General features: G+C 51.4%; 1 protein-coding gene across 2 annotated transcripts in view; it reads right to left on the bottom strand.

The window, feature by feature from the left end:
- Nucleotides 1–1,340: 1,340 nt before the first annotated feature.
- CCM2 (CCM2 scaffold protein) overlaps nt 1,341–24,383 on the bottom strand; it is a 32,103-nt gene continuing 9,060 nt past the window's right edge. The window contains exons 2-11 of one of the 2 annotated variants that reach the window (XM_061474470.1): nt 12,267–12,471; nt 9,183–9,356; nt 8,811–8,894; nt 8,429–8,612; nt 6,744–6,880; nt 5,524–5,659; nt 4,947–5,004; nt 4,031–4,169; nt 3,389–3,527; nt 1,341–1,963 (exon numbers count right to left, since the gene is read on the bottom strand). In XM_061474470.1, the coding sequence (XP_061330454.1) occupies nt 1,683–1,963; nt 3,389–3,527; nt 4,031–4,169; nt 4,947–5,004; nt 5,524–5,659; nt 6,744–6,880; nt 8,429–8,612; nt 8,811–8,894; nt 9,183–9,356; nt 12,267–12,278 (1,344 nt within the window). In that variant the 5' untranslated portion in view covers nt 12,279–12,471 and the 3' untranslated portion in view covers nt 1,341–1,682. The remainder of the gene's footprint in view (nt 1,964–3,388; nt 3,528–4,030; nt 4,170–4,946; nt 5,005–5,523; nt 5,660–6,743; nt 6,881–8,428; nt 8,613–8,810; nt 8,895–9,182; nt 9,357–12,266; nt 12,472–24,383) is intronic. The other variant, XM_061474469.1, reaches the window with a different exon arrangement.

Here is a 24,383-nt window from a genome sequence, read left to right as displayed (position 1 = left end):
AATTTGGGTTTTAATCTGTAAATCATAGAAAGGCACTAAAATAACTCCAGCCCCACACTGCTGCCTCCTGGGCTTGAGGAAGAGGAGAGGAGGAAGATCTCAGTCCCCAGCACCTAGGGACCCCATGGATGGAGCTGGCACCTTCATCTCCCTTTTCCTCGGCGGATGGCAAAAACACAGGGCAGGAGGAAACCATGAGCTTCTCCATCGCAGCTTGTTTCCAAGGAAGATGCTCTCTTTGATGGGTATGTCCTGGCTAAATCCTTTTTCCTCCTGCTGGAGGATGTGTGCTGGGACCCTTTGCCTTGCTCTTTTCAGCCTTGAAACTGGCAGAGAAAGGGCCAGCTGTATCCCAGCCTGGCACTGGAGTGATGCAGCCTCGTGTACCCCATGAGTCAAGGAGAAAGAAGGATTTGGGCTGTGAGGACCCTCTCTGGAGCAGAATTGGGGTCACTCTGACCCCAGCCTAATGTGGGGTGCAATGGTGACTCCGTGCCAGATCGTACCGGGGGCCAGTGCCTGCGCTCCTGGGACGGGCAGGTAAGGAACGGCCAGAGCAAGGTGGGGAGGGAGGACAGACGGATGAAGGCTGGTCTTTGCCTGGGATGGACAGGAAGGGGGCTGGGGGGAGGGGGCTGCAAGGGCAGAGCAGGGGTTAAAGGCACTGGGGGGTAAGGCCTGATCCCCCAAACTACTGAGCCAGCATCTGCTCTTAGAGCACTCCCAGCTCTGCCAGAGACACCCCTGGGTGCCAGAGCCTATGGCTGAGACCTGGGTGCTGCCTGGGATGCCCCATCCTTCCTCCAGGATAACTAGGGACCACCCCCCTCTCCTCTGGTGCCCGCTGCAAATGGCATCTCTCCCTCTGCATGGGAATCCTGATTAAAAAAATAAGTGTGTTATTTATAACTGTATATAAAACATGTACAACATGAACATCCCCTGCACACCCCCAGTCTTCCTAGGGTGCGCCCACGGTCAGCTCTCCCATCCTGGTGCTGGCCCTCAGGGATAGCAAAGTCCCCAGGGAGCCCTAGAAGCCACCATGCACCCCAGGGTGGCTGCCAGGGAAGACTGAGTTGACGGGAGTTTCATGGGGCAAAGCTTTGTGCTTGGCAGGAAGGGAAGGCTGTCGCAGACACAGGGGTCTGTGGGCACACAGGAATCCGCTGGTGGGGAAAACTTCAGCTGTGTGCCCCCCTCTCCAGCTCCTGGGGACCCCTGAGCAGAGCTGGGGGGATATGGTGGGGTTTTCAGGCCGGGCAGCAGCAGCAGCACAGGCATTGGCAGCTTCTCCTGTGGGGCTGGAGCCAAAACGTTTCGACAACATCAACACCAGGTTTAAATAATTCACATTGTGGTAAACTTCATTCAAAAACAGGGAGAGGAAGAAGAGGAGGAGGAGAGCAGTTATAATAGGGATACCATGTGCAAAACTGTAAACCAGGCAGGAGGCTGTAGGTGACCTATCTCCCCGCTGCAGCGGTAAAACCAAACTGGAGATGGCTGCAGGCTGGGCTCCTGCCTGGGGGTCCTCCATGGTAAGAGGGCACCAGCTGCCCCTTGGAGCTGTGAACGAGGATGGGAGAGTAACTGCATCCTGATGGAGCTCCAAAGCCTCTTCCAGAAGGTGAGGATCCCGGCGCTGCTGTGGGGTGTCTCCGTCCTCCCCCCGCTCGCTCTCAGGAGGAATCGCGGTCCATGCTGCACCCCAGGGCTTCGATGTCGTTGCTGATGTGCGAGATCATCCGGTCCCACTCGTCCTCCTCGGAAGGGACGGACTGGTCATCCGAACTGCCGGCAGCGCCGTTGCCATTGGTGGTGGAGTTGGAGGTGGTGCTCAGAGTCCGCCTGTACCTCCCAAAGCTGTCTGTGATGATGCCCCGGCCGTCCTTCACCCCGATGGTCTCCAGGAAGTTCTCAAAGTGTTGGCTGTCCTTCTCAGGGATGAAGGGGCGAAGACCTGGAGCCAGGAAGAAAACACGAGGAGGGAACTGTCAGCATCATTTGTATGGCACAGACACCTGGAATGGATTTGCACATAGATTTGCTTGGCTGTCTGAAACACCCCGGGGTTTCTGAGTGTTCCAGCAGAGCCCTGCTGTACTGTTGTGCCTCAGCTCCCCCGAACAGCACAGGGCTCAGCAGAGGAGCATGTTTAGGGGGGAGGGAAGGATGAGGTCTCCTGAGGACTCCAGCTCCCATTTTACACCCCTGAGAATTGCAGCCTAAAAAATCCTGCTAAAGTGGGATTTTCTGATTTCAAGAGGATCGTCTTCCAATTCCTCACCCAAACATATGGCTCGGCTTTACTGAGCTTATTGCTGTCGCTGCAGCAGCCCACGCTGCAGGCTGCACTCAGGAAACATCTGTGCTGTCTCCCTCGTGCCTCCCACCGTGGGGCAGGGTCTCCCTTGAGGGTGGCTGTCACCTGCTGGAAGCAGAGGGGCAGCAGGATACAGGCTAGACACACCACTGATTACCCTTTGAGGATTCTAAATAACCAACTTTTTAATGGTTTTGTTTGTAATTAGAGCTGGGGTGTCCATGTTGCTGACAAGGATGTTGAGCAGCGCCAGTCCCAGTATAACCCCCTGAGGAACATCCCTCGTCACTAGCCTCCACTTGGACATTGAGCTGCTGACCAAAACTCTTTGAGTGTGACTATCCAGCCAGCTCCTTATCCACTGAGTGGTTTATCTGTCAAATCCATGTCCATCCAGTTTAGAGACAAGGATGTTCTGTGGGACAGTGCTGAAATGCCTTGCACAAGTCCAGGTAGATGATGTCAATTGCTCTTCCCTTATCTTCCCAAAATCAAAGCAGGGAGTTTGAGGAAAGAGGCTCTCAGCTTCCTTCTAATGAAGAGGTACAGAAGGGTCCTGCTCCCCTGTCACGGTGCACACCCTCCTTCCAGCACCATGAAGTCCCCTCCAGGGAACACAGATTGAATATGCCTGGATGTGCAGCACATCCACCACCAGAATCGCTTGATGTCAGGCACTGCATGGCTGGCCAAGGACCCAAACATTCTCTCTCTCTCCACCAGTGGGCCCAGAGAATCCTAGTGCCTGGTCTGGAGGCTCCCTCTGCAGAGAGGAAGGAGAGGAGCAACTCAAGCCTATGAGGACGGGGCCTGAGCAAGATGGATTCAGCTGCCTTCAAGAAAGAGGTACCATCAAGGGAGAGACCAATCGAGATGTTGTTCCTTGCTTGGTGACATCCCAAGGAATCTCTGTGCCACCCACAATTACCTCTCTACCCTCTCAGGAGACCCATGCATCAGTGAGTGGTACCGGGCACATCACGAGGGATTGGGAGCACACTGATGCCAGCTCTCACCTTCCACTTGGTCACCCACAATTGATCTCTGGCAGCTGCTACTCACCTAAGAGCAGGAACTTCCTGCTGTCCCCATAGAGCTGCTTCAAGTTGATGCAGAATTCATGGATTGAAGCCCCGTTGCGATATTCGTGCAGGAGCATTGCAAATTGCTGGATCTCTTGGGAAGAGAGTTTAGTGCGGAGCTGCAGAACAGAAGCACAGTGCAACCATCACTGAGATTTTTTAGGAGGAAGAGATGATGTGGAGCCTGTGAATGGTGTTTATCGGGTTTATTGCTAAGAGCTGCACTAACAAACAAGCTCATCCCAACGGAAAAGCAGGACAGGCTGGTGTGACCCACTGTGGAACTGGCAGCTTTCAAACAGGGATAAGCTGTGGGTGTACACAGGGCCTGTGACTCACGAAACGATGGACCTGGCACCCCGTGGATGGTGTAGCATGCCTTTACGTGGTGAGAGGGGACTAAGGGACTGGGGTGCTCCTGCAGAAGGGTGTAAGCCTGCGTTCAGGTCCATGAGGCCTCCAAGTACAACTTGTATGAAAAGGAAGATGAGATCTTCCTGTATCAGCATGAGCTCATGCTTTACACATCAGTGCAATGAAACCAAATCCCAAGAGCACTTGAATGCCTTAAAGGGAAGAAAACCCATTCACGCCAAGGCCCTGCCACCCAAGGACGCCCTACCGTCATCATGTAGTCCTGGAGCAGCTCTGTTGCTGTGGTGCTCAGCTCACTCTCGCTGACTGTCTTAATGTGTGGAGACTGTTGCGTGGAGAAGGAAGAGGGGGAGTTGTCACCCGCATCCAAGGTTTCTGGAAAGGAACTGAAATGCAAACAGAATGTGAGACTTCCAGATCTACTTGGCACCTTCTGTGTCACTGGTGGTTGTGGCATGGGAGGGCCTGGAAAAGTGGGGAGGCACATGGAGACATGCTCTCTGCAGTCATGCTGGCAGCCTACAGCTCCTGAAGGGCATCTGAAGGCTCCCATACAGCACAGGGTGGGACTTTAACTACATTGGCTTGGTGACCTGCTGAAAACGAAGGCTTATGTGGGGAAATCTCCCCTCCAATTGCTTTCTCTGTTTGGAATGGGGGGGGAAAAAAAGTCAAAGCCCCTTATTTTGTGCTAAATGTTATATTTTCAAATAATACCAGTCAATTTTAAACAACTGGTTTGTGTGTCAGGTTTTCAGCCCACAAACGCTATCAATGTTTTCAGCAATCACTGATTCAGGAGGAAAAAAGTTTCCACAATACAGAAGTTTTGGGAAAACCTTTCTCCCCACTCCAGCTTGGACTTCACCAAGGCAAAGCAGCTGGGCAAGCATCGTACCCATCCCCACTTTGCCAATGCAGGGGACTGGGCATATGCTGCGTACGTGACCTTCTCTGGAAACCCACAATGGTGGAACAATCGAGGCAGGGAGCAGGGCACTGCACACAGTAAAAACACCATCCAGTGTTTCAGCCAGACTGAGCAGAAGCTTTTCAATGTGCAGACAGCAGCAGTTCCTGCTCTGGGGGCTTTAACCCTGGCAGCAAGGCCACACTAATAAGCCTGAGTGCCGAGTGAGCACAGCATGCCATATTTAACTTACAAAGTGCTTGCTTCTGTTTCGTAAGATTCCTTAACATCCACTTTTGTAGAAGAGTCATCTGCAAGGAAAGCATTTGAGACATAGGAGTTTGAGAGGCAGAAACTCTGTGCTTTTCACCAGCCTGTGACCTACACAAATCAATTTCTGACTCGGTTTTCCCAGCTGGAAGGTGAGAAGTCCAGGGCTGGGGCCAGGATGGTGCCAGCGGTGCTGTTGCAGGATGGGACACAGACTCAGCAGAGATGCAGAACCACAAAAGGATTGTTTTATGAACTGCTTCCATCCAACATGAATAGAAAAGCAAGAGGTTTGGGGGGAAAGGATAATGGTTCATGTCCCACAGCCCAGCTGGGGAAACATCTGCAGGAACCAGAGAGTCTCTGTGCCTGTCCAACTCACTCACACTCAGTTAAAGCAGAGGAGAGGGTTGTTTTCAGTTCCTTGCAGGAGAGAAGCCATCAGATCAGCTCTGACCTCAGAGGGTGGCAGGAGAGAGGTGGTGGACGTTGGTGAAAATGAGGAGAGAATCTCAGATGGGCCCGGTAAGAAAAAGGCAAGGGGCAGAGCCCAGTCTTACCACTGTGTAAGGACATGTGCCGTGTTGGTGTGGAGGCCCCATCAAATATTGCTCTGTCCAAGAAGTCTATCGTGGACTCAGTGTAAACAATCTGGAAGACCTGGCTGAGAAGTGAGCACAGCTCCTCAGCAGTCACCTGGGGAAGGGAGCAAAGAAGTGCTGACACAAGGCAAAATGCAGATGCTGCGGTGGCCTTTCTCTTTGGGTTCCTAGGGTGGGTATGCCATGTGGAACAGTGGTGTGTTCTATTTGTAGGGCTGTCCCAGTGAGGACATGGAACCCACTTCTCCAAGAGTCTGGGCACTACCTGACCCACAGGGTCTCCAGGACTGGAGGTACCAAACTTCCACCCTTGTTAGCTACCTCCTGCTGTCCCATAGGGTTTTTCACTGCTAGAGGAGACAAACCCTGGAGATCTACCATCCCTCCAGAGAAGCATCCCAGCCCTCTTCAACCACCCAGACCCACGTGATAGGAGATGGGATGCTCTGTCATCAACCCACAGCTAGTATCACCCAGATTTCATGCTGACATTCTGTCCAACCACTTAGTACAGCCCCCTGGAATTTTGGCTACATAACCTACATCCCAAATAGATGCAGGCACCTCACAGACCATTAGAGCTGAAAACAAGGTAAGCAAAACTCCACTCTGAAGGCAAAAGTTTCTTGCTATTGAAGCAAGAACACACAGATCAAGATCAGAATCTCTGGATTCAGATACCAGATGAAACAAATTTCCAGGTCAGCAGCAGGAAAATGCCCTGGTTAGCAAAATCCCATTGTGGGAGGATTCAGTTGTCTTCACAGATTTGCTGCTGCTGGTGAAAGCCTGGGGCAGCAGGCACCACCACTAAGGGAAAATCATCTTCCAATCCTCTTATGTCCAAGTCAGGTCTGGGGCAGAGACCAGGTTTTCTCCTCCAGGTAGCACCCTGTGTGCCAGGAAAGCCCAGCCCCCAGTCTTGCAACTGGGCCTATGTGTATCACACAATATATGGCCAGGTAAGTACCCAGTCATGTAACAGAGGGGATACTTGGTGAGAGCAGGATGAGGCCACCCTGGGGCTGATGGCTTTCCACCATCCACCTGAGAAGTTGTGGCCACCCCAGTCTAAGAGCCAGAAAACCTCCCCCAGTCCCAGTGTGGTCACAATCTGAGTGTGACTCCAGAAGCAACCCCAACGTGGGGAAGTTTGAATGGAGTGTCTTGAGTCTTACTTTGTTCTCCGTAGCCAGGACCACCAAGCAACAAGCTTCAACAGGAACCACCCCGCTCTCAGACAGCGAGCCTGAAGTAAGTGCTTTGGAGCTCTCGGCACAGAGACTCTGGCTTGGGGAGATCCCAGGGTCCTGAGCTGAAAAAGAGAGAAGTCGTGACGGAAACCTCGAGGCAGGGAAAGAACAAGGAGGAGTCCTCACATGGCAACCTGGACTCTCAACAGGATGCCTGTGGGGAGAGCAAAGCCCCTAGAGCAGGAGCACAGAGTATCCCATGGCCAGGAGAAAGTACCGTGGAGGACAGAGCTCCCAGAAGCTCAGGATCTGCACCTGAACACTGCACAGGGCCAAAGTCTTTAATGCAAAATCTTTAATTTAAAGCCAGTTCTTGACAACTCTGTAAGCCACCAGCCTCAATTCCATGGCTTAGCCAGCTTCAGAAATCCAGCAGCAGAATTACAGCTTTCTAAGTCACTTACTCATCTACTGTATAGCCTGTCCTTTGCTGTCATAGGAGCATAATCCACTAAGTCACTGCCATTACATCTTTTAAGTAGCTCCGCGCTCTCCGGGTGCTCAAGCCCAAAACCACGCAGGTGTGATAAGCACAGAGTTGCTAGGAACAGACTGGAGGCAATCCCCAGGTATGACAAAAGGTGAGGTGTGTCAGAAGTGGTACCACCCCCCTTATTCACCACAGGCATTTAGACATCCAACGTGGTGATGAAATCTTCCCAGCAACAGCCCAAGGGTTGTGAAGAGCAGGACAAGTTCCAGGCACAAATTCAGGCTGGGGGAGACTGGATGGAGAGCAGCCCTGAGGAGAAGGTCCTGGGGAGGCTGGTCGATGAGAAGCTCCCCATGACCCAGCAGTGTGCACTTGCAGCCCAGAAACCAACTGTCCCCTGAGTTGCATCACTAGCAGCGTGACCAGCAGGGCGAGGGAGGGGATTCTTCCCCCTCTGCTCTGGTGAGACACACACACCCCACACACCCCCCCCCCAGTTCTGTGTCCAGCTCTGGGGTATCCAGCATAGGAGGAATGTGGAGCTGTTGGAGTGAGTCCAGAGGAGACCACGAAGATGCTCTGAGAGCTGGAGCACCTCTGCTATGGAGAGAGGCTGAGAGAGATGGGCTTGTTCAGCCTGGACAAGAGAAGGGTCCAGGGGGACCTTAGAGCAGCTTCCAGTGCCTAAAGGGGCTGACAAGAAAGCTGGAGAGGGGCTTTTGACAAGGAGCCTGTAGGGACAGGACAAGAGGGAATGGCTTTAAGCTGACAGAGGGGAGATTTAGATGAGATCTGATGAAGAAGTTCTTCCCTTTGAGGGTGATGAGTCCCTGACACAGGTTGCCCAGAGTAGCTGTGGCTGCCCCATCCCTGGCAGTGTTCAAGGCCAGGTTGGATGGAGCTTGGAGAAACCTGGTCTAATGGAAGGTATCCCTGCCCATGGCACGGGTTTGGAACTGTGTGAGCTTTAAGGTCCCTTCCAACCCAAACCACTCTGTGATTCTGTGAAGGGCACCTTGGTCTGTTCTCATCCAACATAACCTTTGTCCTGTTTCTTGTAAGGCTGGCTGCCATCCCCCATGAGCACAACTCTTGCTGTTGTGAGACTCTAGCTTACAACCCCAAAATACAGCAACCCCAAAATATGATGCCACAGCTTGTGCTGGCTACAACCTACCTGTTTTCAGCACAACCAAGTGAGAGGAGTCATCTCGGATGTAGGAAACAGACGCAATGTCATGGATGGGGACCCTGAGGATGAGATCTTCTCCATCCCTCCACACCAGCTTGATGTTGTAGGCAGAGAGGCTGATGACAGCATCATGTTCTTGGGTCAGCTGCCCTGGGAGCTGGTGTGCTCTCTACAAAAAATTTACACTGATTTGCTCAAATGTTTCCTCTGTGGTGATGGGCTGGTAATGAGCTTCCCTCCCATGTTCATAATGCCAGGATGAAGGACACCAATTAGACCAAGACCCAGCCTGAAGGCAGCTACAAAGTCTATTCTATGCTGCACGGAGAGGTGACAGAGTAGGTCACTCAACATGCTAAGTGCTCACCTTCGCATTATCGATCAGATGCAGGATTTCCGTGCGGCTGGAGGGATTCAGGTACCCTGGGATGGATGTGAGTTGACCTAAATACTGGGAAAGAAGAACCAATCCATTACCACAGTACAAACACACAGAGAACAGCCCCAAACACACCAGCTACTGCAAGACACTATCAGCACAGAGCAAAGGGGTGGTAGCCAAAGGCCATATTTAGGACATGCTATGTATGGAGGATCTGTCATGCCCTGAAGACATCATAATGCTCTATATAGTTATATATAGTTCATATATGTATATCTACAACTATATATAGTTACATATATAGTCTACATAAATATATCTATATATATATTCAAGTCCCAGCCAGGCAGATGTTACCTTCACTTCTTTCTCAATGTAGTCATTCAGCAGCACATCTGGTTCGACGCGATCAGGCAGGGACACCACCACTGTATGCAGAGGCCGCCTCTCCGTAACTTTCTCCTGGGCTTTTTTATCTCTCCCTTTTTCGCCCTTCAGGAAGACTCGTTTGAAAGGAGACACTATTCCAGGCTGAGGAGAGAAGGAGAAACACCAGGGCCTTGGGATTAAGGGCAAGAAAGGGAGTTTCTGCAGAGAAATGTAAGAAAACTACAAGAGCAGGTAGGGATAGGACAAGGCGGAATGGCTTTAAACTGACAGAGGGGAGATTGAGATGAGATCTGAGGACAAAGTTCTTCCCTGTGAGGGTGGAGAGGCCCTGGCACAGGTTGCCCGGAGAAGCTGTGGCTGCCCCATCCCTTCAGTGTTCAAGGCCAGGTTGGATGGGGCTTGGAGCAACCTGGTCTGGTGGAAGGTGTCCCTGCACGTGGCAGGGGGTTGGAGCTGGATGAGCTTTAAGGTCCCTTCCAACCCAAAGCAGTCTGGGATTCTGTGATTCTATAAAACCATCAGTACTCACTGCCCAGGGCTCCTCCAGCCTGTAAATCTGCACTCACAGCCTGGTTTGACCAGCCTTAACCCCTGAGCAGTCTGGATTTAGAGCTATGATACCACAAGTGCAGGATCGTCCACTGAAAACTCTTTTCCTGGGACATGTCATGAGAACACAAATGCCTGCTACCAAAATGGGATGTTTTACCCCTAAAGTCAGGATGCCCAACCTACTCAGATGAGGAGTGTTAAGAGTCAGCAAGTCATGGCCACATGCCTCCTCCTTGCTCCACATCCATTTTATATTTCACCCAAGCATTTGCAGCAAGCAACTCTATGAAGGATTGTGAAAGGAAAAGGCAGAGATGCTGAAAACTTGTCTGAGGTTTCTGAGGAGACCCACAAAGGTGAGTACATGACACAGGAGATGGTCTTCCCTGGGAAAACCAGCTACTGGCTGTTCCTGAAGCACTGAGTGCTGGATTTGGAAAAACATGGAAGCCAGCATGAGTCCACCTGGCAGCAGCATACACACATGGGCTCCCAGGTATAGAGGGAGACTTGCCACGGTCCTTCCACCTCGGCATGGGGCAGACAGCCCAGAAATGCTGCACACCCAGGGCCCATCACCAACCCGTGTTAGATCCCCACCAAGATCCTCACCAGCCTGCCCCATGGCTAAATGACTGGGAGTGTGCATGGATGTCTCCAATTCAGTTTACCAGCTCCAGTGGATGTTTTGAAGTGGGCAGATCCAGGGCTTGGGATTCTCAGCAGTGTGAAATGGCCACTGCATGGACTGGAGGGGAAAGGCAGAGTTCCTAAGCTCCTCAGTGGATGCCCCATGCATGCTCGGCTCTGGCTGCCCCATCCCAAGGCAGTGATGCTTTCTGCATCCCACTCCTCAGGGCAACCACATCTTGACTTCCCTGATTCTGCACAGGCAGAAAAGATGGTTCCAAGGCAAATTAATTAAATATAAACCAAGTGCTTCTGCTCAGGCAAACACGGAGTGCTCTGCAACCTGAAAGAACAGCACCCTCCAGCAGATTCAACTCATCTCTTGCCACCATCCACTGCAGGACTTTGCCTTAGAAACCACCATCAAGAACTGCTGCAAACCTTTCACCTAAACCACTCGAGCCTTGCCACAGCACATTATAATTGGCAGGGGAACACCATCACCACGTCACCTACTCCCTGCACAGCAGCTAAGGACCATGCTCAGGTGCACGTGTGGGATCTGCTCCCATCAGGCAGCTTCAGCCTCTCCCGTTGCTTTTCTCAGTGCAGACGAGCATGGGTCGGTGTTGGGACCGGCGCTGTTCAACAGCTGTGTCACTGACATGGACACTGGGACTGAGCACCCTCAGCAAGTTTGCTGACGGCACTGAGCTGTGTGGTGCAGTCAACAAACTGGAGGGAAGGGATGGGATCCAGAGGAACCTGGACAGGCTGCAGAGGTGGGACAGTGCCAACCTCATGAGGTTCAATAAGGCCACGTGCAAGGTCCTGCACATGGGACGGGGCAATCCCAAACTCAAATACAGGCTGGGGAAGACTGGATTGAGGAGAGCAGCCCTGAGGAGAAGGACCTGGGGGTGTTGCTCCATGAGAAGCTCCCCATGACTCGACAGTGTGCGCTTGCAGCCCAGAAAGCTAAGCTGGAACTGGATGAGCTTTAAGGTCCTTTCCAACCCAAACCACTCTGTGATTCTATGATTCTATCTACAGGAACAAGAGAGGTTAAAGCCAAACCAAAAGAATTTGAAACAGTTGTATTAGGATGGGAAAGTGGGATGGAAAAGCTCCTGGCTGAATAGTATTTACCAGCTCCCAGAGTGAGCCAGGCACCACAAGGACATCAGGGACAGCGCGGCCCTGAAAAATGTCCCTTGGACCAGGGAGATAAAAATAGAGTTTGTAGGACAGAAGGGACAGAAAACAAATCTACACAACGCTGGCCTTGTGAAACAGCTCTGCCTTCACAGCAGCAGGACCAAGACCACCAAGCACTCCAGGTTCTAGGGAAGGCACCCTGTTGAGGGGCTGGGACCATTCCTAGCCTGAGAAAGAAGAAAATCCTGAACACAACAACTCTTTCTTGCCAAGACTGGTACATGGGGGGCTCTGCCTCTCCACCTACAAGAGTATCCAACCCCAAACCTTGTCTGCTGGCACATAAATGTCTCATTCCACCAGCATACTGTAGGAATCAACAGCAGAGATGCAGAAATCTGCTGCCGAGGTCAGGGTTGTGCCACAATGGCCCCAGAATGCCTTCCCCTCCACCAGCCAGGGTCTGGCAGCTCCAGCTCAGTTCACCTCTCCAAGGACCTGTCCCAGTCCATATGGAGCAAACCAAAAGAAACTTGCTTTTCGCTCAAGGACACAGGCAGCCCCTGTAGGGCTGGGAGGATGCAGTGATAGGACCATCCCACGCCCCCTGAGACCAAAGCCCAAATCAAAGCCCAAGGCGTTACCCCGCATGACGCAACGTGAAACAGCAGCTTCTGCATTTCTGGAAGCCAACATAAAACTAGCACCTACCTCGTTCTCCATTGAAGTACCCACCTAATGGGGATCAGAACCAAACAGTGCTGGAGCAGGGCCTTTGGTGGCTTCACTGAAAGCACCTCCGAGGGGCGAGAGAAGTTGCTATTCTCGTCTCAGGGGCTTCCCAAGCTCGCAGCCCATGCTGAAGGGCAGGCAAACCCAGCTCATGGCCAGGAAGTGCAATAACCACAGCTTCCTTCTGTTACACGCAGCAACAGTGACAAAATCAAGTTGCTGGTTAAGAACTAGCAAGGTCTGGCAGCAACAGGGCCAGGCGCAAGGCAAAGTGAGGCGCCGAAGCCCATTTCAGAAAGCTCGATCATGTTCCTGGCTCCCAGACACACTGGCCCGCTTCCTACACCCCTAAACCCCCTGGAACTCCTTGGCATCCTTTAGCCTTTGCCACTACAGCCTGGAGTTGCACCCAGGATGGAAATATCCCCAGCCCACAGGAGTTTTTAACCCTGGTTCTTCCCCTGAGTTTTGGAGCTGTTTTGTTCTCCAAGAGAAGCTGTGGCTGCCCCATCCCTGGCAGTGTTCAAGGCCTGGTTGGGCAGGGCTTTAAGCAACCTGGTCTAGTGGAAGGTGTCCCTGCCCATGGCAGGGGGTTGGAACTGGATGAGCTTCAAGGTCCCTTCCAACCCAAACCATTCTGTGATCCTATGATCTGTTGAGACCAAGGGCTGTGAAGACTTTTCAGGCTCTGTATTTCTAGTCCTTAAGATGCACATTTGAAAAGTAAAGCTTGGAAATGAGGTTACGACTTTCCTGCCTGAGCCAAGGCCTCCCAGGAGGCCCTTCAGGAGAGCGCAAAGTGTTCAAGAGAGCCTTGCAGGGCTCAAACGTGAGCCCGAATCAGGCCCAGAGGATTCATGAAAACAAGTTGCTCATTTCACAAGCAGAGAATCAAATTAAACAGGTGAAGTCAGTGATTTCCCTGATGAAATCTGTGTGCTGAGCAGAGGCAAAAAGGAGGTCAGTTGGAGAAGTGGCACCTGAAGACCTGACAGGCTGCAGCCTGTTGGTGCTTGCACCTTGCAGGTTCTTCCCATCCTGGAGTGCAAGTGAACCTCTCCAGCACGCTGCCTAATTAGTAGGGCTGGGGAAAGAAGGATCTCATTTCTCCTTAAAACCCATAAAATAAGCTTGTTTTCTCCTCCGACTCCTCCTTGCCCACAATATCAACCTCTGAACACAACTTCCCAGCCCACCTTCCTGCACTTCTCTCTGGTCCAGAGGCATCTGCAGCAGAACAGCTTGGGCAGCCCATAAAAGCCGCTAGGATGGGGAGAAGGCCTTATCTGGAAAGGACGGGTTCATCTCTGTGCCAGGGAACCAGCCAGGCACTGGCAGCACAGGCAAGAGATGCCAGGAGCTCATTCCCACATGGCTTGCTTCTCAAAAGCATATAAAAGCATCTTGAAGTCAGGAGAAGCAGCAGGGAAGGGGTTGTTACGTGAACACCTTGTGCCAGCCACGACTCAGCATTTCATGCTCCCAGCAGAGGATGGGAAACATAGTCACTCTTTAGGGAAACTTAGGTCAGTTCTCAGGACCTCCCGCTACCAATGCCTCCGAAATTCAGGAGGAAAAAGGTCATTTCATCCATTTAAGGAGGCATTTAAGACTTGGCTAATGCATAGAATCACAGAATGTTTTGGGTTGGAAGGGACCTTAAAGCTCATCCAGTTCCAACCCCCTGCCACGGGCAGAGACACCTTCCACTAGACCAGGTTGCTCCAAGCCCTGTCCAACCTGGCCTTGAACACTGCCAGGGACGGGGCAGCCACAGCTTCTCCGGGCAACCTGTGCCAGGGCCTCACCACCCTCACAGGGAAAAACTTCTTCCTCATCTCATCTCAGTCTCCCTTCTGTCAGTTTAAAGTCATTCCCCCTTTTCCTGTCCCCACCTGCCCTTGACAAAAGTCACATAGGTTTGAATGAGAGACACTGGAGAGGAACCAGAATGGAACTCATCCCACCTAGGCCCAGGGCACATGGTACCGGTGAGTGCCAGGGACCAACTGCCACCAAGCTGGTGGCTTGTTGGGCCTGCACACCCAACCATGCATCCTGGCCCCAGCTCCCACTGGGCTTTGGACATCCCAAGAGAGCCGTTTCTGGGAAAAGGGAGGATTTAAACTTCATTTAGATCACCATTGCTCCAGCTGGAGCACCTACAGTTTCAATTTCCTGCTTTCATTCAGAGCCCAGCCTCTTGTATCCATCAAGAAACCGCTGAGGCCTTGCATGGTCACTTTAAATACATTCAAGCCTTTGAGCTGAACGGGAAAGTGAAAGTGCATCCCTCCCTTAGCCGCAGAAACAGCTTCTTAATCCCCTTGAGTGGATTATCTCAAATTTGTAAGGCTAATTCTCCCCCAGCATGTCTGCATGGAGATTAATGGAGCCAGAGCTCTAAACAGCCACTCAGTGCTGCTGCTGGCTGGCAGTGCATCCCCAAGACAGCCTGCATCCCAAATCCAGTTATCCTGTTCCTAAAGGGATGCACAGCATGCTTGCTTTGGGTGAAGGCAGAACTCTCCTAGAGAGCTGCCAGCAGCACTTCAGGACCGGGCTACGTTTGGGAGCAGATCACAAAGCCAATCTTAAGCATACTGTTGATGTGAAGGCTTCAGCGAAGGGAGTATCTACACAAAGGCAGCACGTGATATAGCACTGTGTGAAATAATAAGCCCAAAGGGGCTCTGTGTGAGCTTATTGTCAGTGGCGGACACAAGCAAATGAAGAAAGGACCACAGGGCATGTGTAGAAGGACAAGAAGTCACAGGAGGTGCCTGTCATAACAAAATGTAAAACCAAGCAAGAAATAAATCGCATTCAGCTTGTTTAGAGAAGATGTGGCAGGTCAGAAATAAACTCCAACCAGATTCCAGCATGGCGATGCCACAGAAACATGGCTTTGTGGGTGCAGAATAGGCTCCCCAGCATCAGCCACCGTGCTCCATAAGCTGAGGGCAATGAGAGCACAGGTGGATTCTGACCTGGGAAAGCCAGACACGCAATGAGTATGTACTCTGTATATTCAAAGTAACGCTGCAAGTGCACAGCCCTGCCAGAAGAAGAGCTTATCATTTATCTTTCTTTGCGCCACAGAGAAGCACTGCAACAGTAATACCTGAAGGGGGAGACCGGGAGTTGTTCAGCCTGGAGAAGAAAGCTGTTTTAAGAGAAAGACCTCAGAGCAGCTTCCAGTGCGTAAAGGGACCAACATGAAAGCTGGAGAGGGGCTTTTGACAAGGGTAGGAAGGGACAGGACAAGGGAGAATGGCTTTAAACTGACAGAGGGGAGATTAAGATGAGATCTGCGGAAGAAGTTCTTCCCTGTGAGGGTGGTGAGGCCCTGGCACAGGTTGCCCAGAGGAGCTGTGGCTGCCCCACCCCTGGCAGTGTTCAAGGCCAGGTTGGATGTGGCTTGGAGCAACCTGGTCTAGTGGAAGGTGTCCCTGCCCATGGCAGGGGGTTGGAACCGGATGAGCTTTAAGGTCTCTTCCAACCCAAACCACTCTGTGATTCTATGAGGTGTTGTTTACTGATGCTCACCAAGACCTCCCCTGGTCCTGGACCAGAACAAGGCAGGAGGACTCAAACACGTACCAGGGGCAGCTAGGGCATTCAGGTAGATGTGACCTTTTCCAGATCACCCTGTCCCTTTAATTAGGTTTGTTTTGACCTGACCAATACTCAAGCTCATCCCCAAAGAAGCCAGTTAGATCTCTGAACTTGCAATGGGATGGTCAAGGAGTTAGCTCCTGTCCTTGCTATGAAGAGGACTGAGCTGCCTTTGACTGCTGTCTACAGCCCAAGGAGCTGAGCACAAGCCAAAACTCACGTTCCACAAGCAGCTCAGCAATGCACACAGCAAAGCCAAGCAGATTTGCAGTTGTCTGACCAGCAGTGGCACCCAGCCCAATGCTGGCAGCCCAGGTTTCTGAGCAGGGATGGGCTGCTGATTCAGCACTAAGGAGCAGGACCCTCTCCACATTTAACTTCAGAGGTAGTTTCATTAAGGAACATCATTTGGTGGTGACGTGTGGTAGGAAAACAGCCTCTGGTAAGACGGGATGGTCCCCACTACCCCAGGTCCCACAAATGCACCATTCAGACCCCACCGTTGCAAGGGAACAATACATCAAGAGCTCAGCAACAGGAGCCATGAAGAACCCCCTCGAAGGTCCATGTGGGATCTATGCTGAAGACCATCTTCTCCAGGCTGAACAAGCCCACCTCTTTCAGCTTGTCTCCACAGCAGAGGTGCTCCAGCCCTCAGAGCATCTTTGTGGCCTCCTCTGGACTCACTCCAACAGCTCCACGTCCTTCTTATGTTGTTGCCCAGAACAGGACTGCAGGTGGGGTCTCACCAGAGCAGAGCAGAGGGGGAGAATCCCCTCCCTTGACCTGCTGGTCACGCTGCTGGTGATGCAGCCCAGGACATGGTTGGCTTCTGGGCCCAAGCACACACTGCCGGGTCATGGTGAGCTTCTCATGGGTCCCCTTTCTAGTCCTGACAGCCTTCCTCCAACCCATCCAGCAGACAGATCTTCTCTGAGATCAGTCTGGCTGCTCAGAGAGCCTCTAGATCCTACCATCCTGCCCCGCAGCCTTCTGGTGGGACAATCTCCAGGTCCTCACATGGCTCCACATGACCTGGCTTCATCTCCCTGGGCTGGTTCTGCTGGCCCTGGTACCTCTTGCTGCTCCCCATCTCCCTGCAGGCTGACATGGAGCTGACCTCAGTGGCATCAGAGTGAAACAATAAAAAAAAAAAATCCCTATTTCACCCAGATTTGACATCACTGTATTTGATTCATAAGCCACTCCTCAACCAAACACATCATCAAATATAAGTGAGGTAGAAACAGACTTTTCCTAAAAAGAGTGAGCCTGGCACCCGAGTGCAGCTTCAAAAACACAAAGAGGGCAGCAGCTCAAGATGAAAGGCAACGGCTGCACAAAGCCCACTTACAAAGCAAGGCTCAGCTCTGTGTTTTCACATCTGGGACCGCCCTGCCAGCTAAGCTGGGCTCCAGCCTCCCTGACAGGATTTTCCTCTAAGGCAAGAGGAAAGGAATTTTCCCCGGCTATTTTTAGCAGAGCCTTGTTCCTCCTGCCGGAGAGATTCCTAAGGCCTGGCTCGGGCCTCCACCCACAGCTTTCATCCCTGGATGCACAGCTGAGCTGATGCATCTGGAAGAGGCCAGAGGCAGAGACACGCAGGAGGCTCGCCCTGACGCAGCCTCGCGGGCTGCAGTGGAGCCTCTGGGCTGAGAATGAGACGGAAAGGCATCAACACAGCCATCAACTAGTAGCAGCCTCCTCTAGGAGCAGCACGCCTCTAAAAGCAGTACTAAGAGCAGCTCAGGAGCTCATGGGCTTGATTTGATCTCTTGCTGCCTCCCTCCCTAATTCCATGAATCTGCCTTTGCAGGACTGGACAGAATTTAAGCCCAGCTGACAGAGGTGAGGTTTAGGTGAGATGCGAGGAAGAAGTTCTTCCCTGTGAGGGTGGTGAGGCCCTGGCACAGGTTGCCCAGAGAAGCTGTGGCTGCCCCATCCCTGGCAGTGTTCAAGGCCAGGCTGGATGGGGCTTGGAGCAACCTGGTCTAGTGAAAGGTGTCTCTGCCCGTGGCAGGCAATTGGAACTGGATGAGCTTTAAGGTCCCTTTGAAACCAAACCAACCTGTGATTGTATGATTTTGTGATCCCTGATTTTCCCAAAACATTTCTATCCAAGGTATCAGCACTAAAAGATCTTGAACACTCGCCTTAAGTTCAAACATTTATTTCACATCCCTAAGGTATTTTTCTATCCAAAACTAAACCTCCAGTGTTTTCTCCTTAAGCCCAGCTTCTAGAGTCACACTGAAGATGGAGCTTCTCACAAACCCCTAAGGAGATAGCTGCTATTTGTCCATCCCCACAGCATCCAAAGGTTTTCGAGCATCAGAACCAGTTCCAGGAGGTCTCTCACACCATTTTGGTGCCTCCTTCAGCTGTGCCAGTCCAGGTCCTGGGTACAGGAAGAAGTGGCATGATAAGCATAGTCTCAAAGGGGTGGTTGTACCAAAGCACTGACTGATGCTGATGGATCTCTGCAGGTTGTTTATGTGGAGTTCCCAGGACCCTGCCAGCTGCAGAGAGGATTTTAAGGAGGGGAAGACCACACTTCCCAGTCCAGCTGCCTCTTCAGACCTTGGAAGCAGACGTGGAAGGCCACGCACACAGAAAAAGATCAATACTCTGCGTCCAGGAGGTGGATGGGCATCACAGGGAGAGCAGGCAGCAGGGTACTGGCAAACAGACACTACCTCAGGCAGTCACAGGTAAGGTGATGCCCTTCACATGAGACCACGCATGTCATGAAGAGGGAAGGGAACAGACGGCAAAGGAGAGGAGGAGGAGCAGCCATAGGAAGGTCTAAGCACAGCTGGGCCCCAGCTGGAGGCTTGTCCTCCAGCACAGCCACTTGAACTTAATTTTTCAGGAGATTATTCCTATTCTTTGCATACTGAAAGAGGAAAGGTGAAACACCCAGACATGCAATTACATAGTTTATGGCTGTCTGCTGGGAGGATGCTTTCACAAGAAAACACCCTTTGCATTGACTCAGCGTAGACATAAACTCCCTGGCAGGTTTTTGTCTAGACTGTCAAATAAGGGATCTGGGATGTTTCTGGCAGTAAGAAACAAGGTCTGGGTTGTTCTAGTGTGTTCTTTGGGATGTGCTGCTATTCATTTCCATTGGTAGAAGGAGCCAAAATCCCTACACTGAGAATGCATGTGTGCAGCTTATGCACCTTGAAGCTTTTCTTTCCTTCTCAGGACACAGACTGTACTGGGAGCAGAGAGGGACCCTTTCCATAAAAAGGAGGGATGTAAAGTGGTGCCAGCTCCTTCAGGAGTCCTAAGAAGAGAGGTGGTTTATACTGTCTCACTGTGCAGCTTGTGGTGTTCAAGGTCACATGCGATTTACAACATGCAAGAGAACAGAGGAGCCGTGTGAGTAACTTGGCTTTGTGTCACACAGCTCAGGTATGACTGCCCAAGCTATTTAAGACACACTAAAAGTGTCTCCTCCCAAACTCAGTCTCCCCCTGTGCACAAAGACCTCTTCACCAGTGCTTTTCATGAACAAAGCCAGCTGAAGATGTCATGTCACTGGTTTCCATGTTATCATCAAGCACCAGTCCCAGGCAAACCCTGCAAGGAACACTTCCCAAGGTGACATCCAGCTCCCTGAGGCAACTGCTCCCCTAAAGCCAGCACTGTTCCAGCTTCAAGGGTGACTCCAGCTTTATTCTTCCAGAATAAAGTCTTCCAGAAAGAGCCCAGCAGGACCTACACAAGGCAGACGGAGCTCATCTGCCTTGGGGAGAAGCATCATTCATTTCCAGCAGTAAAAAAAAAACAACCCTTTATGGGATGGTAGGTCACTAAGGCAGCATCTCGCCACCACCAGCTCTTCATGCTAGCTCAGCTGAGCTCTGAAGATTTTCTGTATTTCCTGCCTCATATGCAAGCTGCTCTCAAAGGAGACTTCACACCTCAAATTAAACCAGGAAAGGTGGCCATTTCCTGCTTTTAATCAGGAAATCACTTTATTATCCTAACAGTGTTACAAAACAAAAGCAGGGAAGCCCAGACATTCACTCAATCCCATGTCCACATCCAGCAGCACAAAGTGCACTGTCGAAGTTGATTTTTAGAGCTTAGTATACTTGCTCTGGTTAAGAAAAGTCTGCTTGGCAAACTCCTAGTGCACAGACACAAGAAGGGTGCGGTATAGCTGACTTCTAGCTAGGTAAACACAAAAAGGTACTTTGGGAGACAAGGAGAAGCTGGTGACCAAGTCTGCAGATGCACACAAGTTCAGTAAGACTAAGCAAAGAATTTGAAGGACTTTATGGAAACACTGCTTCTAAGTATCTCTTCTGAATGGTATTAAAGCCACTAGAACAGGAAAAAGACAAGCAGAATTTTATACAAGTCAAATTAAATTTGCAGAGATGCTTCAAGAAGTCTCTGGTCTCTCTTTTCAAGATCTGGGCTTATCATATATTCCCTACACCCTCAGCTGGCTGGAATCTGATGCAGTCCCAGCACAGGGGTTTAGCCATCCACCAAGTACAGACACAGGAAGTGCTGCCAGCACCAACTCTCAAAGCTGTTTTGAAATGAAGCAGACAGAAGCTACACAAGGGAAACGAGACAACAGCTCTCAGGGACGCAACTGTATATTTCCAAAGGATAGGTGACAAGGCAAGGGTGCCCCAGCCCACCCTGCTCCAGAGTGATACAGCAGCACATATAGCTGCCAGAGTGGAGTTTGGAAGCGAAACAAGACAGCATGGAGCAAAACTTGGGAGTTTTTCCATGCTGAAATTAAGCTTGGCAGGCTCAGGAAGGACCAACGCAGGCTGGCAGGTGGGAAGCAGATGAGAAACCAGAGCAAGAGCCTTGGCCCAACTCAACCGCAGCTGGCAGAGACCTGAAAACCCCCTTCAACTGCATCCGCTGCAGTTCCCCTCAGGAGGAGCAGGATCAAGTGGCTGTCTCCAGCCGAGGTGAGGCAATGCCTTGCCTCAAAGGATGCCAATAGTTCAGGCTTCCCGACCTCAGGCACATATGTAAGACACTTGCCATGGGCCGAGTCCGAAGCCTGGAATTTCACCACCGCTCAGACTGGCTCCTGACACTTCCTCTGTTAAGAGCCAATTTCTTGAGAATATTTATTTACTTAACATTATGCCAAGACTTGGATAAAACCAGTGATTTAGGAATCCTTTTACCATTGGTATTCCTGCCCAGAAGAATTCAAACGCAGAGGAGGAAGTCTGAGCTCTCATTACACACTGGAGGGTCAGTCAGGCTCTGACCTTTGTGCTCCGGTTTCAGCTTGGCAGTTCTCTTGGTTTCCATAAATCCTTTCACTGCTTTCCTGACAAAGGTAATTTATTTCAGAGTTACTTTTATTTATTGACAGTGCTCTCTGCCCCGTAAGCAGAGAGGCTGAGCCACCCATGACAACAGCTACGTCCAACCTGGAAGGTTTCCAGACTTTGCTTTTTGCCCACTTCAGCCACCCAGAACAAGAGGAAAGCACATGAGCTCCCCTTACGCTACAGAGCGTAATTAATCCCATTTATTTCAGGCCCTAGTTCTGCTTTTACCTGCCCTTAAAGGCACCAAAAGGCAGTGACACCACGATGGCCAGTGCTGCTCTCCAGTGGCTTTACCTTCCCCTTGGAAACAACAGCAGAACTGATGCAGTGAGTTTCGGTTGTCCTACCTTGCCTCTGAGAAAATCTTGAGTGTTTTAAAAGTATGGCATCAAAATCAAGGCAGGAACCAGCTGTAGTATGAGAACAGAAATGTGAAATAAGTTGGAAATCCGTATGTCAGACTCCCCACAGTCCCTGTGAAGTCCCCCACTTGGGTCGGGCTGGTCCCACAGGCACCAGGTCTCCCAGTTCCTGGGCAGGAAAAGAGGAAAGGGCAGCCCAACACTTCAGCCTGGAGAAATCAGCTGTGTCTAAAGCTAAGTGTAGAGTTTGACTCTCCCTCCATCTCACATCAGAAATGGAAACACAAGTTGTGCAACTAGACCACCCTCCAGCCTCTCAGTCATCCAAATCTGCTTTAAACCCCATTCCTGGCTCACCCCACCAAATGGTTCTAAAGCTCTGCCAGACTCTCAGAGGGGATCTGCCAAGCTGTACGGACCATGGCTGCAGTGCATCTTGTGATGCCACTGGCCTGTCATCACCTCTCTCCTCACAGCTTCCACTGCCAAGCTGCTCACTGAGCTCTACCTCCTCAGTTGGAAGCTCACTCCCCACTGGAGGTATCACTCCAGACACAGGCATGCCACAGCATGGAAACACACAGCAACCAGGTAGCATTCTCAGACTTGGGGGTGAAAATCAGGAAGCTTCTTTGGAAAGAAGAGAAACAGAACAAAGTCATCCAAAACCTAATGAACTGAGGGTTGAAGCACTTCCGCTATGGAAACAGGCTGAGAGAGTTGGGTGTGTTCAGCCTGAAGAGAAGGCTCCAAGGAGATCCTAGAGCAGCTTCCAGCGCCTGAACAGGCTGACAAGAAAGCTGGAGAGGGGCTTTTGATAAGGGCAGGTGGAGATAGGACAAGGGGGAATGGCTTTAAACTGACAGAGGGGAGATGTAGATGAGATGTGAGGAAGAAGTTCTTCCCTGTGAGGGTGGTGAGGCCCTGGCACAGGTTGCCCAGAGAACCTGTGGCTGCCCCATCCCTGGCAGTGTTCAAGGCCAGGTTGGACAGGGCTTGGAGCAGCCTGGTCTAGTGGAAGGTGTCTCTGCCTGTGGCAGCAGGGTTGGAACTGGATGAGCTTTAAGGTCCCTTCCAACCCAATGCGATTCTACAATATATCTGGAGAACCGGGCTCTGCTGTGTGCCATGGGTCCACACAGATGAGCCTCTGACTGAAACACCCCACAGGGCAAAGCTTCATATCTACCAGCACAGCTGGGCTGGTAAGCCCCTGTGCAACAAGGCAGCAGATGGGAAACATGGAAACTGCTCAAGTTCAGACAGTCTCTGGGCTAAACAGACACAGTCTTGTCTCAGAGTGCTACTCCTGCATGCCTTCAGCCTTTCCCCAGCACAGAAACAGGCTGCCCCTCTGAAAGGGAAACATTTTCTGCTTTCTGGATGTTACACCCAAATGAGGGAGGCAGAGGCTTAAACAAGGGCTGCAGATTCAGGGACCCCTCACGCTTTTATCTGGGGCTAGAACCAGACTTCTGTGGGGTCACAGCTTCCATCATGGAAAGCTTTACAGAGTGCAAGTTACACTTCTTCAAGATGGTATTATTACTTCAGCCAACATTCTGTGTGAGCAATGCAGTCTGAGGAAGCTTTAGCTTTGTCTGCCATTCTCTAACCAAACAGCAAAGCAAGTATTTACCCAATTACATGGTAGAGTTATTCTGTACCAAGCAAAACCCACAACAGCAAAACTATTTGGACACAGGGACATGAGCCCAGCAAAATATCTGTGTTTCATTAAGCTGCCGAATCTGTCCTTCCCCATGCCGGCCTCTGCAGCAAAGCAGCAGTCTGGGGTACAGTGAAGGTTACCAAAAGCTGAAGGTCCTACATGGGACCATTCACTTCCATGGTTGTGAAGACTCAACCCCTAATAAATGCCCCCTTGCATGGTGCCATGGCCATTTCTTGGCCTGGATGAGCTCCCCAGAGATGACCCCGGCAATGCCCTTGCCACCAGCCCAACTCACTCATGCTGCTCCAGGCTCAAAACCCATAGGAGACACAACCAGGATATGCATGGAGGTGGAAAGTAATAGGGGTGGAGACACCTTGACAGCAAGCAGCAGCAGTGAGGATGCTTTCCTTCTCCTTCCCACAAGCACCCACAAGAAGACAACGTGTTCAAGCTCCATGTGAGCATCAAGCAGGGCTTCCAGAAGAGCTGTATCCCCAAGCCTCAGGGAAGACACCTCACCATCACCCTGGCACTCTATTCGGGCGAGTATTTCTGCACATCCTTGCAGGTGAAAGCAAATACAAACCAAACACACCTCCAGGAGCTGTGGGAAGCGAGAGCAGCCAAGGCAGAGCATCTGATTACACCAGTCTCAGCCAGCTGGAAGGTATTCCCTATGGCTGGAAATCAGGACACACTGTGACTCTGAAGCAGAGCTTTGTCCTCCCCAGTGCCTCCCAGCTCAGGGAACTTGCTTCTAGTCACAGTTGCTATTCACATCCTGGTGCCAGCTGACACAAGGGAGGACGCACAAATGCAGAGGAAGAGGGAGGATGAGCTGGGAGCTGCTGCTGAGGCAGAAACAGTCAGGATCATAGTATCCCACAATGGTTTGAGTTGGAAGGGACCTTAATGCTCATCCAGTTCCAAACCCCTACCACCATAGGCAGGAACACCTTCCACTAGTCCAGGTTGCTCCAAGTTCTGTCCAACCTGGCCTTGAACACTGCCAGGGATGGGGCAGCCACAGCTTCTCTGAGCAACCTGTGACAGGGCCTCACCACCCTCACAGAGAAGAGCTTCTTCCTCACATCTCATCTCAGTCTTC

Source organism: Pezoporus flaviventris, unplaced genomic scaffold, assembly GCF_033815535.1.
Source record: "Pezoporus flaviventris isolate CSIRO_AGI_PZ_B2104156 unplaced genomic scaffold, CSIRO_AGI_Pfla_v1 ptg000079l, whole genome shotgun sequence".
NCBI classification, from domain to species: Eukaryota; Metazoa; Chordata; class Aves; order Psittaciformes; family Psittacidae; genus Pezoporus; species Pezoporus flaviventris.
This window is presented reverse-complemented; position numbering and strand designations above follow the sequence as displayed.